The sequence below is a fragment of the Xenopus laevis genome, chromosome 6L (assembly GCF_017654675.1).
Source record: "Xenopus laevis strain J_2021 chromosome 6L, Xenopus_laevis_v10.1, whole genome shotgun sequence".
NCBI lineage: Eukaryota > Metazoa > Chordata > Amphibia > Anura > Pipidae > Xenopus > Xenopus laevis.
Window position 1 is genome coordinate 76,904,007 of NC_054381.1, and position 15,050 is coordinate 76,919,056.

At 43.0% G+C, this 15,050-nt stretch overlaps 1 protein-coding gene across 1 annotated transcript in view; it reads right to left on the reverse strand.

Moving 5' to 3' along the window:
- Window positions 1-15,050, reverse strand: part of cct5b (chaperonin containing TCP1, subunit 5 (epsilon) b) — a gene marked incomplete in the record, with an annotated part of 37,377 nt that overhangs the window by 5,291 nt on the left and 17,036 nt on the right. The window contains 1 exon segment of the mRNA NM_001097075.1: window positions 14,203-14,322. Within this exon segment, the coding sequence (NP_001090544.1) occupies window positions 14,203-14,322 (120 nt within the window).

Genomic DNA, 15,050 nt, shown 5'->3' on the forward strand with positions numbered 1-15,050 from the left:
TTTATTTTCTTTTAAGGAAAATATCCTTTGAAGGAATAATGTTTTGGGGAACATCATTTATTAATGCTCCTGAAATATTTTTTTAAAAGAGCAAACAGATTTTTATATTAAACTGTGAAATTAAAACTTCAGCAAGCTATTGCTCAGTGCCCATGAAACTTCAGCCACCTGACTACTTGGGCTTATAAGGAAGTTTCTTTCAAGAAGTTTTCTTTTCAAGTAAAGCCACTCACAAAATGTAATAGCCACTCATTTGGCAAGGTTGCAGCAGATCTTTGCCAAATTTGGCCACCTACATATTGGGCCAAATTGGACTGATTTGATTGTTTGGCCACCAGATCATAATGGAAAACCTATGCATGCCTTTCAAGATGGGATTATCAAACCAGCCCGATAGATACCTCGCCAATGTTTAGCCAGATATCGGTCAGTGATTTATGGACTTACCGTGTAGTCGCATGATCGCCAGTGCATAAGGAGGGCAGCCCTTTGATGTCTATTTGATAAAATACTGCATACTTACCAGTGAGATCTAGATTTGGAGCTCAAGGGTACCTAGGGCAGCACTGGACCAAAATACAGATCCCGCAGAGAAGGCAAAGGAGCTGCCAAAATTGGTCTGAAAGCGCCAAATCGGCAGCTTAAAGTAACAGTAATACCAAAAAAAAAATGTAAGTGTTTAAAATATCATGTACTGTTCCCAGCACTGGTAAAATTGATCTGTTTGCTTCAGAAACACTACTATAAAACTATAGTTCATATAAACAAGCTGCTGTGTAGCAATGGCTTAAATTGAAAGGTTATATGAAAGGTTATATGGCACAGGTTAAATAGTGGATAACGGATAACCATTATGTTCTATAGAGAGTATCTGCTGTGTTACCTGAGCCTTTTCTAATTTGAATGGCTTCCCCCATTGCTACACAGCCTCTTATTAATATAAACAAAAGTAGTGTTTCCGAAGCAAACAACAGTTTTACCAGTGCAGGGCAAAACTGCATTATATATAAAAAATGTTGATGTTACTGTTCCTTTAAACCTGACCGTGTATGGCCATCTTCATAGTGTCCCACCCCCTGCTCTGCTGGTACCATTCCTCTGCTGAAGAGACACAAAATCTCTGAACTGGTTTATAACGCATGGGGCAGTGTGTCCACTGCTTCCATCCAACTGAAAGACCACAATGCCATAACACTTTTTTGAGCATTTTATGTGACAGCAAAGGCACTTGCCATTTGATACCCTGAGGACTGGGGCATTTGGTCAACCACGGTGTTTCAGCAGATGGAAGCAGCAAACAAAACATCTCCGTCAGATCAGGGCCGCCATCAGGGGGGGGGGTGTGTCCCAGGTCTGAAGGGGAGCCGGCAATTACGAAAGAGCCGGGCCCCCCTTGACATCAGCAAAGCCGTGCAGCCATTTCCGAAGTCACGTTCAGCCGAAATGCGGAAGTGCCGTTAAGCGGAAATCCCGAAGCGTCAAAAAGACCTGAAAACAGCCAAAGTTGAAGTCCTGAAATGGTGAAAAGCCCCAAAGTCACGAAAGGAGGCGAAGTTGAAGTCCTGAAGCCATGAGTTCAATTCTACTGAACACCCAATTTTTTTATTTATTTTTTTTTAATCCCCTGGCCACCAATGTATTATTGTAATACTCTAAAGAGCCCTGCTACCAATGTTTTTTTTAAAAAAATTTTAACTTGTAAGGAGGGCCCTGGCACCAATGTTTTTTTCCCAAGTCACCCATGGCAGACAATTCACCAACATGGGTTAATCCCGCCTATCAGGTCACTGGACAGGAAAGAGTTAACGATCGGTATAAATACCTTGCTCCTCCCAGCAATCCTCGTCTTTTTTCCTGTCCAGGTCACGACAGGCTGCTACAGACTGCTACAGGCTGCTACAGATGGCTAAAAGGCTGCTAAGCTTACCATACCAGAGTGGGTCTCTCTCTCTCTCCCCTCTGATGCCTCCAAGTGCACCCTATACGGGTTGTGGTGAGAAGAACCCGTTGGGCAGGGTTGTGTGCTGGAGCTGCTGTAAGAATTCCCTCCTAAAGGTAGAGAGGAGGATGAAGCAGTCCAGAGGATCAGCCGTTTCAGATGGATTCGAGGCTGGGTAAAGTGTTTTGTTCCATGGAAGAGCACACGCGCCAATACTGACGCGGACGCGCGTCGAGTACGGACGCGGAAGCGCGTGTAAGACGCGCGCCTGAGTTGACGCGAACGGAGTGACGCGTGCCGGAAGTGACGCACGCGGAAGACGCGCGCTCAAAGAAGACGCGCGGCCGGAAATGGACGCGCGCGCCCGGAAGTGACGCGCTACCGGACTGACGCGCGGGAAAACGACGTCAGGAAGTGACGCAATAAGAAGACGCTGGCAGTGTGTGCAAGGCTGGCGTTTTGGCTGGGTGTGATAGTACACTTCGCCGGAAGTTGGAGAGCGTTGGTTCACTCGGCTACAGACTGTGAGTGCCTTTCCAGTGGAATCTTGCTTTTGTAATTGAATTTATGCTTATGGAATAATGTGTTACAGGTTACTATGGATCAGCCTGGCTCTGGAAAAGGATCTCAGCCCAAAGGTCCTAGGTAAGCTGGTTGTGGATATATGGATGTAATGAGAGAGAACGATAATTAGTGGCTGATGGTTGTCTTTTCCATTTTCAGCCTACATATGTCAACTGAATTGCAGAAAGGGGAGCCTACTCTCTCAAAGAAAGCGGCTTCAGCTACGGACCCAGTAGCGTCTGCAGACCCTCAGCCTTCAGGAGCCCCACAATTGGATGCTCTGGTCTCCATCATCAAGCAAGCTGTAGTACAAGGCATGCAAGAGGCTACTGCTTCTACCTCTGGGGTACAGAGGAAAGCTAAGAGGGTCAGAGATTTGCCATATGAGTCTCTATCGGATGTGTCAGATGAAGAATTGTATTCTCCAGGGGACGCACATTCAGAACTCTCAGAGGAGGGAGAAGTGTTTTCTGAGGAAGAGATTGCATTTGATCCTACAGCGATAGAGAATCTGGTAAAGGCAGTAAGGAAGACGCTATGTCTTTCGGAAGAGCTAACTAAGTCTAGTTCAGCAGATAAATTCTTCCCATCGGTCAGGAAAAGACAGGTGACTTTCCCGGTGCATGATTCAATTAAGGAAATCATCAGCTCTGAATGGAAGAGAACAGAGAAAAAGTTTGTTATCCAGGGGAAGTTTGCAAAAAAGTATCCGGTGGAGGAGTCTTTCTCTAAATTGTGGGACAATCCGCCTAAAGTCGACGCTGCGGTGGTAAGGTTGGCAAGAAAGACGACGCTGCCAGTGGATGATGCAGCAGCTTTCCGTGATCCAATGGAGAAACGGATCGAAACCAACCTCAAGAAGACGTTTATAGCGGCAGGAGCAACTTGTAGACCGGCAGTAGCTATGACCTCCACATCAAGAGCTATGAAGGTGTGGTTGAATAACCTGGAAGATGCTATTTCTTCTAATGTCAAAAGGTCTGGGTTACGTGAAATGTTGTCTGAATTGAAACTAGCGGTGGATTTCATGACAGATACCTCTCTAGATCTGGTACATCTAGCTTCAAGAACTATGGCACTTTCGGTGTCCTCAAGAAGGGCTTTGTGGTTGAAGCCATGGCTGGCGGATTCAGCCTCTAAGGGGAATTTATGTCAGTTGCCGTTTGAGGGAGAGATGCTCTTCGGTGAGAAACTCGATTCCATCATTAAGAAAGCTTCCGGGGGCAAGAGTGTATTTTTGCCGCAGGAGAAGAGATTCAGGCGTCAAGGGGGGAGGCCTAGTTCCCCCATTAACAGGTCCTTTCGGGGTTCAAGACAGCCTAGATATGGAAGGACTGCCGGAAGACAGACGAATTGGAAGCCCACAAGGGGGGAAAGTAGGCCTCCCAATAGGAGAAGTTCTACTTTCAGCTCAAGCCATACGGAGAAGAAGCAATGAGATCAGGCCGGCTCAGACCAGCAGAGTGGGGGCACGTCTAACATCCTTTTATGCGGTCTGGGCCTCAAAAATCAGAGACCAATGGGTCCTGAGGGTGATTCAGGAAGGATATCAGTTGGAGTTCCACAGGGTGCCGTCTCGCAATGTGTTCAAGATGTCTTCAGTCCCGCAGGTACCAGGTTCGGACCAAGTGTTACAGGAGTATGTAGATCAACTCCTGAACTCGGGGGCAGTGGAATGGGTTCCGAAGTCCCAACAGGGCTTAGGTTTCTATTCGAAGCTCTTTCTAGTCCGGAAGGCCTCGGGGGCATTCAGACCGTTACTGGATTTACGCCCTCTGAATCAGTTTGTCAACTGCAGGCGCTTCAAAATGGAATCACTGACGTCCATCCTACAAGCAGTTCCTCCACAATCATGGCTAATAAATCTGGACTTGAAGGACGCATATTTCCATGTACCAGTGCACAAGACACACCGGAAGTATCTTCGATTTGCTTTCAGAGGTCAACATGTCCAGTTTACCTGCCTTCCCTTTGGCCTCTCAACGTCCCCAAGAACGTTTACGAAAGTCCTGGTCACGGTCGTGGCTTTTCTAAGAGTAGAAGGTGTGCCTATATTTCATTACCTGGACGACATTCTGTTGGTGGCTTCATCAAGAGAGGAAGCTCTGAAATTCAGGGACAGAACAATCCTGGTACTCCAACAGTTCGGTTGGGTAATAAACTGGGAGAAGAGCAGCTTACTTCCGTCACAAAGGATGGTCTTCTTGGGTGCACACCTGGATACGCAGGAAGGAATAGTTTCACTTCCTCAAGAAAAGATACAGCATATATTGAGACAAATAAGACAGTTCAAAGAACAACAAAGAGTCTCAGTAAGATCATGCATGTCGGTCCTAGGTCTCATGGCATCTACGATCCAGATGGTGAAGTGGGCCAGGTGGCACATGAGGCCTCCCCAACAATTCTTCCTGAGGGAGAATGCTTCAAGACAGTTGAAACTAAATTCACGAATTGTAGTTTCAGAGGACGCCAAAGACAGTTTAAGTTGGTGGCTGGTTGTAGGAAATTTGACTCAGGGGATGGTCCTCGCAAACCCCCCGTATGTGGTGATCACGACAGACGCTTCAGAGAGAGGCTGGGGTGCAGTACTGGAAGGCCGCAGTGTTCAAGGTCATTGGAACCTGCAGGGTGTCTCCTCAAACATTCTGGAACTACGGGCCGTGAAAGAGGCATTGCTGGCCTTTTCAGAAAAGATTCTACATGCCTGGGTAAAGATTCAGTCAGACAATGTTACAACTGTGTCTTATGTGCAGAAGCAAGGTGGCACCAGAAGCGCCCGACTGCTAAAAGAACTGGCCCCAATAATGACGTGGGCAGAGGAAAATCTAGAAGGGCTGACAGCCTTACATATTCCAGGCAGTCAGAATACGGAGGCAGACTTTCTCAGTCGCAACACCTTGCAACCAGGAGAATGGAGTTTATGTCTGCTAACCTTTCAAGGCGTAGTACAGAGGTTCGGAAGGCCAGAAATCGATCTTATGGCCACGGACAAAAACCACAAGTGCAGCAGGTTCTTCTCCAGGGCACCATGTCCTCTGGCAGAAGCAGTGGATGCACTCCTCCAGGATTGGAGCAGGATATTTGGTTATGTTTTTCCGCCCTTTCCAATGATTTGGAGGGTGTTGAAAAAGGTGGATGTCGAAAAAGCCTTGGTCATAGCCATAATTCCGTATTGGCCGAGACGCCCTTGGTTTCCGCTCCTGCAGAGTTTGGCAGTGGAGCCACCTCTGAGACTGCCTCTTCAGCCGGATTTGTTATCCCAGGGCCCAGTGGTCTACGAGGGAGTGGATTCCCTGTCACTGACGGCATGGAAATTGAAAGGCAGAGGCTAGCAGAATATGGTTTCCAGGAAGATCTGGTGAATTTCTTATTGAAGGCTCGGAGGGCTTCTACCTCGGCTCAATATTACAGGGTCTGGAAGTGTTTCGCAGAATTTGCAGTACAACACAAGTTTGACCCAAAAGATCCTACTGTCCAACAGGTGATTCAGTTCCTGTTTGTGGGTTTCCAGAGAAAACTTAGCACAAGCACCCTGCGAGGTCAAGTCTCCGCATTATCTGCATTGTGTGGTCATTCCTGGGCGGAGGAGCCTCTGGTTAACCGGTTCTTCAACGCAATGAGAAGGGTGTGTCCTTTCAAGAAATCCAGAGTTCCACCTTGGGACCTTACGATTGTCTTACGAGCCTTAATGTCTTCACCTTTTGAGCCTTTGCGGAAAGCCTCGGACTGGCATGCGACGTTGAAAGTCCTGTTTCTGGTCGCTATTACCTCAGCTTGCAGGGTTGGTGAGATTTCTGCTTTGTCAGCAAAAGAGCCAGACACAGTTGTCTATCCGGACAAAGTGATTATGAGACCATCTTTTGAGTTTCTTCCAAAAGTAATCTCCCAATTTCATGCCGATTTGGAAATTACACTACCTTCTTTCTGCCCGTCTCCAAAGTCTAACAAGGAGCGAGAATGGCATACTTTGGACTTGGTGAGGGCCGTTTCGCATTATCTGACGCGAACGAAGGATTGGCGAAAATCTGACAAGTTATTCCTGATTCCGAGGGGCCCTAGAAAGGGTATGGCACCAGCTAAATCTACGATTGGCCGCTGGATTGTCTCCTGCATTGCTCTAGCTTATCAGTTGACAGGCAATGAGATTCCTAAGGACCTGAGGGCTCACTCTACAAGAGCCATGGCTACTTCCTGGGCGGCGGAAGCCAAGGCCCCGCCAGACCTCATCTGCAAGGCTGCGAGGTGGACATCTTCTTGTACCTTCATTCGTCATTACAGACTGAATGTGATGTTGTCTCAAGATGCAAAGTTTGGAAGAAAGATTTTGCAATCTGTTGTTCATGCTAAATAAAGTTTTTTGGTTGATCGATAATGGTCCCTCCCTTCTTTAAGCTTGGGGAAATCCCATGTTGGTGAATTGTCTGCCATGGGTGACTTGGGAAATATAGAAATTTTTTCATACTCACCGTAATTTCTATTTCCAAGTCACTTCCATGGCAGCATTCACCAACTTCCCTCCCTTCTTCTGGAGCTTGTTACTAGACGAGGATTGCTGGGAGGAGCAAGGTATTTATACCGATCGTTAACTCTTTCCTGTCCAGTGACCTGATAGGCGGGATTAACCCATGTTGGTGAATGCTGCCATGGAAGTGACTTGGAAATAGAAATTACGGTGAGTATGAAAAAATTTCTATATTTTGTTTATTTATTTTTTTAACTTGTAAGGGGCGCCCTGGCGCCAATTTTTTTTTTTTTTTAAACTTATAGGGAGGTCCTGGTCACCAATTTTTTTTTTCAACTTTTAGGGGGGCCCTGGACACCAATTTTTTTTAAAAAACTCTTAAGGGTGGCCCTGGCACCACAGTTATAAGACCATCAATAGCTTTTTATAGCTGTGTGTGGGGGGGTACCTTTTTTAGCACGGAGGTCTGTGCGGTCTTTTAACTGATGTGTGGAGTGGGCGGGATCTGGGGTGGGGTTTTGGGGCTGGGCCCAGATAATTTTGTTGTACGGGGGCCCGTGTTTTCTAATGGCGGCCCTGTGTCAGATAGACCACTAAGTATATAGACCCTGTTCCTGCCTTTCCTAGGACCTGTAAAATGGTCACAGTGAAGATTTTGGCACAAGATTTGGTAGGATTCTACAAAATCTGATCCCATAGCTATTAATTTAAGCTGCCCATAGATGTAAAGATTTTTAAAAGATCTTTTTGTTATCGTGAGACCACGATTATCTCAAAAAGATTGTTTAAATGTACGATTTGTCCAACGACTAATAAGACCATTTCAAGCAATATTGCCAGGAAAACCGAGGGTAGCTGCCTGCTTGGCCCTGCAAACATAGATAGATTGCACTGGGACCAATACAATTTTTTCAACCTAGCCAATCAATTTTCTGACAAATGTCGGCCGAAAAATCGTAAGAAGCCCGATTGTTCGATTCCCACTAACCTCACAATAATTTGACGAATTGCACTGAAATCGTTCGTTAAACAACGAAAGAGCTTTGCATCTATGCGGACCTTAAGTTGGATGGTTTGTTATGTTAAAGCGTCTACATCAATATTTCAATGAGACGAAAAAGTGTGTCAGACAACCATAATTTTATTTTGTTGGATGAAGATGCAACATGCAGTCCAAGTCTTCCATGTAGTTTTTGCATTCGATTTTTGTATCAGTCCTGTTATATTTTAACCCATGCAACTACATCCGACTTGTAGAATGCAATCTGTCTATCCGACATCAATCTCAAGTGTAGTTTAGCCCTTAGATATCTGACTGGTAGGGATGAAATACTGGGCAATGTGTGCATACCATGCACAGACAGCATGAGCAGGCAGAGGAAGGAGGACGGCATATTAAGTTCTACACTTGTTCTACATGTGTGCAATGAATCTGGCTTGTGCTGAACATACGTTTTATCCATCATCAAAATTAATCAGTGGAAAATCTATGGCTTTTGTGTGCCTTGTGGTAAGCAGGGATACTGAAGCTACTCCATATGTAGTCATTGCGAGGTAGACAATTACTTTAATTAGATTTGTGTGCAGATTATCTCCCTTCATATGGACTCCTGCTAACAAAACACTAATGAACACATGCACATTTATTCAGTTGCCAACCGTAAATGTTTGTCAATCAGTCACATCAGCTGAATTTGTTCAACGGTCAGATTTGTACAAAGTACATAATGGTTTCTCCTACTCTACTCTCGATAGAGTGGAACTATCTTTTTGGGGTAATGAAGGCTATGAAATTTGGTCCCAAGTTTTTAAGATGGCTGCAACTGCTGTACAAGTCCCTCCCCCCCCCCAGGTTAAAGCGATACCGACAAGTTCCTATAAAAATCATAGGAACATGTCCATGCCTAGGAGCTGCTGTTTGCTGAAAATTTTCAACTAAAAGCAGCCCCAAAGCCTCCCCCAGCCCTGCGAACCTTCCTTAATCCAACCCTCCAACACTGATCTTCTGTGTTGTTTCAGTGATGCTCGGCTGGGGGTGGCAGAACCTTCCAATTACAAATGAAAAGAGGACTGTAGCCTATGGAAGGATTTCTCGGCCCCAGCCCAGTGTCACTGAAGCAATGCAAAAGATCCATTAGCTGTGTCAGAGGGTCAGGTTAATGAAGGTTCGTGGGGCTGGGGGGGGGGGATTTAGTTGAAAATATTAGACGTACAGCAGCTCCTAGATATGGACACGTTCCTATGATTTTCATATTATCATGACATCGCATCATTGGTCTCAAGTACAAAAATCATACAAAAAGATCCCATTACATAGATCAGTGATCCCCAACCTGTAGCTCGTGAGCAACATGTTGCTCTCTAACCCGTTGGATGTTGATCCCAGTGGCCTCAAAGCAGGAGCTTATTTTTGAATTCCAGAGCAAGTTTTAGTTGTATAAAAAACAGGTGTACTGACAAACAGTCTCAATGTAGGTTGACAATCCACATAGGGGCTACCAAATGGCCAATCACAGGTATTATTTGGCACCCCAAAAACATTTTTCATGCTTGTGTTGCTCCCCAGCTCCTTTTTCTTTTGAATGTTGCTCACGGGTTCAAAAGGTTGGGGATCCCTGACATAGATGATACTCTGCTGTACCTACAAGATGGTGAGGCACCCCAGATTACAACCCTCCAGATCATTACTGAATTTGGAAAGTATTCAGGGCTCCTCGTTACCTGGGAAAAATTCTAAATTCTTCCCCTGGGTGACCACACACCCATTAGCCTACCACTTAAGATGCCCACTGCAAATCATGGACATAATATGAAAATTTTTATAGCCCACAAACTACAACTACTCCGGTCTGGTTGCCATCTTGGAGTCAGGAGGGAATTTTTTCCCCCTCTGAGGAAAATTGGAGAGGCTTCAAATGGTTTTTTTTGCCATACTTTTCAATTGGAAGGCCTCATATAATACACATTATATAGAGCATACAAAGACCTGAACCCCTTAATTTCAGTCCTTCCTGCCACACTAAAGGAGTGGGGCCAAGCCAGAATGCTGATTGACTTATTCTGCCAGTATCTCACCGACAGAATCAGAATTTAATCAGTTCCAAAATCTAACTAAAATCAAGGTCTAAGCGAAGGCAGGGGTAAAACGGCTTAAGCATATACTGCACAACGGTACAATATTTAGTAGAAATATTTAGTGCTCAAGAAATCCTTGCCAATATTCTCTTGCACGCTTTACTTTCAAATGAACACTTTTAATACATAATTCCAGAATAAGCCACAGATGATTCAATACTTCTCAGAGAATATACTCCTAGATTCTTCCAAGAAGCGGACACCTCTTACTTACTCTGTGTTGATGTGCAATGTACATGACCCACTACCCTGTATGAAACTCAAATGGGCTCCGCCGTTTTATCACTGGAATCTTGCACCACTGAAACTGTATCAGATGGGTAAAACTGCTTCCACCAACTGCTTAAAGGGATTGTTCACCTTCAATGTACAAATCTTATGAAACCACTAACAATGTTCTCAATGTGTTAGAAAAACCATTTTCCATAACAAAAAGAAAAAATGCCATTGTAAAAGCTATTTTTTATACCTATTAACTCAGCCCTTCTCCTGTCTCTCAGACCAGTTTTCTGAAGAGGTGGCCTATTTTGAAACTGACACACCAAGAACTTCCTATATGATGACATCATCATGCCCAGGCTTTGCCCTTACTTGTTTCCTATTGGATGTTGATACTGCCCTCCTCCTAGTAATTTATTGGGTGCTTGTGAACTGTAACCAGTCACATAATTTGAATGATCATTGGTTGATTACTCAATTGTAATGGCAGAGGTTAACAGACACAGCATATAAACAAACCTGCCTTGCAACAAACAATCACACAGCCATGCAGACAAATACTGCAGAAAAGGAAGGAGCAACATTGTTCTCCCAATTCTGGCACTCTCCTTCTGCCTAGAGACTAACACTGAATGTAGTGCCAAAGGGGTGCAAACTTTTCTGGGAATAAATACTGGCTTTTCTATATTTTTATCTTTTAAATACCTTTGGCATTAAGCATAATGTCAGTTATTTACAAAATTGCAACAAAACCACCACTGACTTGCTTAGAAACGTATGTAACTTACACATCTAGCAGGGACAGTAGGGCTGCCACCTCACCCTTTTAAAACCAAACACATATGAAATCCACAGCCTGCATGGCTAATTATCAACTCATTTAGATGCTGCAGACTGAACTGATTTTCTGTGCAGCCATGTATCATGCATCTAAATGAATTGCCAATTAGCCATGCAGGCTGTGGATTTCATATGTGTTTGGTTTTAAAAGGGTGAGGTGGCAGCCCTAAGTGACAGGCAGAGCAGTGTTGAGGGCAGATAGGTTTTTTGAACATTTTGTGCGCTCTCCCAGGGGGGCAGTAATTTACCTAGGAAAACGATACCTTTTTAAAGTGTTTAAGTGTTCCACTTCTGGAACAAGATTCAGAGCTCTAAATACCAAAAAATGAAAAAGTTCTATTTTTCATGATATAGGGATCTATACCAGAAAAATATTTCACTTCATGCACAAAAATTCAACTCATTTGGAAAGCCTCAAGCTCATACAAATAGTCCTGGAAGTCACGTCAGCTGCTGAATAATGATTTTTTATGAGGTAAATACACAAAATAATACATGGAACCCCCCCCCCCCAAAATAATATATTTCTGGAAAGAACAAGTGTCATCTCCCATAGTATCCATTATAATCCAATAATTCAAATTTATAAAAATGATTTCCCTTTTCTCTGTAATAATAAAACAGTCGCTTGTACTTGATCCCAACTGGAAGCAAAACCAGCCTATTGGGTTTATTTAATGATTACATGATTTTCTAGTAAACTTAAGGTATGAAGATCCAAATTAGGGAAAGATCCATTATCCATAAAACTCCAGGTCCCAAGCACCTCGATCCCCCCCATCTGCACAGTTGAAGTCTCTGCTGCACACAGCCCACACTCCCCCTCCCTCTCACAAACTTGTAACAGTTTCTCTTCAGTACCTGAATGCTGCTCAAATTCCCCAGCACAGGAAGCAGTGGCAGATTGACAGCAGACATAGCCAATAGGAGTTAAGTTAGCTGCCAGTACAATGTGTGATGTCATATAAGGAAGAGGAAGTGAACACTGTAGTGTTTTTGGGGGTCAGTGACCCCCTCCCAGCACAGGGTCTGTGTGGAACTGAAGGATTAGTACAGGGACACTTCTGAGGTGAATATCTCTTGAACTGTACTTTTTCTGTTAACTGTTTCTATGGAAAAGTTTGTTCTATTCATGTGAACTGTTAGATTTGTCAATTTGTTACAAAGGTGAACAACCCCTTTAAGACAGGAGTGCCCATACTTTACTAACAGGGATGGGCGAATTTGACCCGTTTCATTTCGCCAAAAATTCGCCGCCGGCAAAATGTCGCAGACGCCCATTAAAGTCTATGGGCGTCAAAAAAAAATTTATCGCGCGGCGAAATTATTTTGTCGCACGTCTTTTTTTTTTTTTACGCACGTGTCCATACAAGTCTATGGGCGTCATTTTTTCGGCGAAAAAATTCGCCCATCCCTATTGACTAATGCAAAGTCTGCTTTTAGTGATGATGTCCCATTATGATCTACATCCATTAAAGCATTGTTAGCATTCTGTTTGATGGAAAATATTACTTGAATATTATATTGATTTGAGAGAATTTATATTGCTATATTTAACAAACAACAATTTATATGTTGACAGTTTCTTGAGATCTACTGATCACTAGCTAAAGGTCTACTGGTAGATCCCTATCTACCTTTTGCACACCCCTGGCTTAAGATGTAACATGTAAGTAAGCACTGTTTCATCTGCTATGGGAATGCCAGAAATTCTGGACTAAAATTACCAGATTTATGGAAAAAGAACTTGACCTCCTGCAGATCCCTAAATCCGCTTGTTAGGCCTAGTAGATTCTGTAGTACTGCTGAACAGCTAGAGAACTTTTGAAACTGCGGTTATATTAAAGGGATACTGTCATGGGGAAAAAAAAAAATTTCAAAATGAATCAGTTAATAGTGCTGCTCCAGCAGAATTCTGCACTGAAATCCATTTCTCAAAAGAGCAAAGATTTTTTTATATTCAATTTTGAAATCTGACATGGGGCTAGACATTTTGTCAATTTCCCCGCTGCCCCTGGTCATGTGACTTGTGCCTGCACTTTAGGAGAGAAATGCTTTCTGGCAGGCTGCTGTTTTTCCTTCTCAATGTAACTGAATGTGTCTCAGTGGGACATGGGTTTTTACTATTGAGTGTTGTTCTTAGATCTACTAGGCAGCTGTTATCTTGTGTTAGGAAGCCGTTATCTGGTTACCTTCCCATTGTTCTTTTGTTTGGCTGCTGGGGGGAAAAGGGAGGGGGTGATATCACTCCAACTTGCAGTACAGCAGTAAAGAGTGATTGAAGTTTATCAGAGCACAAGTCACATGACTTGGGGCAGCTGGGAAATTGACAATATGTCTAGCCCCATGTCAGATTTCAAAATTGAATATATAGAAATGGATTTCAGTGCAGAATTCTGCTGGAGCAGCACTATTAACCGATTCATTTTGAAAAAAAAAAAAATTTCCCCATGACAGTGTCCCTTTAAATTGTGGAAATGCAATGAATGAAATCACCACCACTGATAATTCTTCAATGGAAAAAATTGTTCGATTCAGAACTGGAACTCTATAAACTGATGTACTTAATAAGAGAAGTGCCTATTAATTTTTTAAGAATTTGGGGGCACAGGCTTTCATCCCCTGTTACAAAGACAGCCACCAACCGATTTGTACTGGGTATTACTGTGTAAATCTGCCATGACACTGTCTGCCTTCAAATTTAACTTAATAAAAATCAAGCAAATGGGGAGCTAGCAAGTTAAAAAGGAAAACTAGGAAAAAGAGGCAAATATAGATTAAGAGGAGAATTGGGAGAATGTCAAAAGTGGAGAGAAAAACAGTAAGGCTAATAAAAACATATAAGAAAAAAGTAGAAAAATCCAAAAGGTGGGTTTAGAAACCTTGTCCTGAAAAACAGATGTATAATTTTTCTAGGTAAACTAAGTGTCCCCCAGAGTAAATGCCTCTAAAGGAAGAGAGAACAAAACATTCAGAAAATTTCTGGCACAGAGTGCAAACAAAATGCGCAATTCTGCTGCAAGGGTTAAACAAAAGATTTTACCTCTATTTCTGGTCCACCAACCCAGCGAATAGCAGGAAGTTCATTTTGTAATAATAAATGATTTGCTTCATCATCAAAGCCCCACTGGCATATGGCAAGATTTGCACCTGTATCTTTTATCTGTGAGAAATCAAACAAAAGTGGTATTTATAACAAGTCTTAAATGTGATTTTTAATAGTTAAAAGAAGTGGTTAATCCACACCATGTCATGTTTCTTTAAATCATTTGTGTAACCACAACTGAATTCAAAATAAATAAATAAATAAATAAATAGGAGGAGGTTTTATTTACACATCTTCCCTTAAAATTGTCATCAGAGCATAAACTTGATTCGAACGGGTAGATTTATTTATCAAGGGTCGAATTTAGAGTTCACGGGAGCTTGTAAAATCTCCCATAAACTCAAAATTCGAATAAAAAAAAAACAACCAATCAAAATTTTTCAAAAATGACTAATTTTTCAAACTCGGGTGAATGGGATAGACCCGCAAACTTGAACTGAATTAGAATCGAATTGCATTCAAGTTTTTTTTTTCTCGAAAAAAGACTTTTCAGGAAGGAAGCAACTCGAAATTGACCCCAGGATGTCCCCCACAGGCTAAAATAGCAATTTGGCAGGTTTAAGGTGGCGAATAGTCGAATTTATAAATCTGCCCCTAAGTGAAAGAACTCCGCTATTAATGCTATGCAACTTGAGATTTATTTAGTCAGTTTAACCACAATGAACAACGTTTAGGGGCAAGGGGTCAATACCAATCTTTGTCACTTTTTTATTGTGGTGAAACTGGCAAAATAAATCACAAATTGCTTTCAGAGTGCTTTGACTTTTACTCTGAATACACGTGTA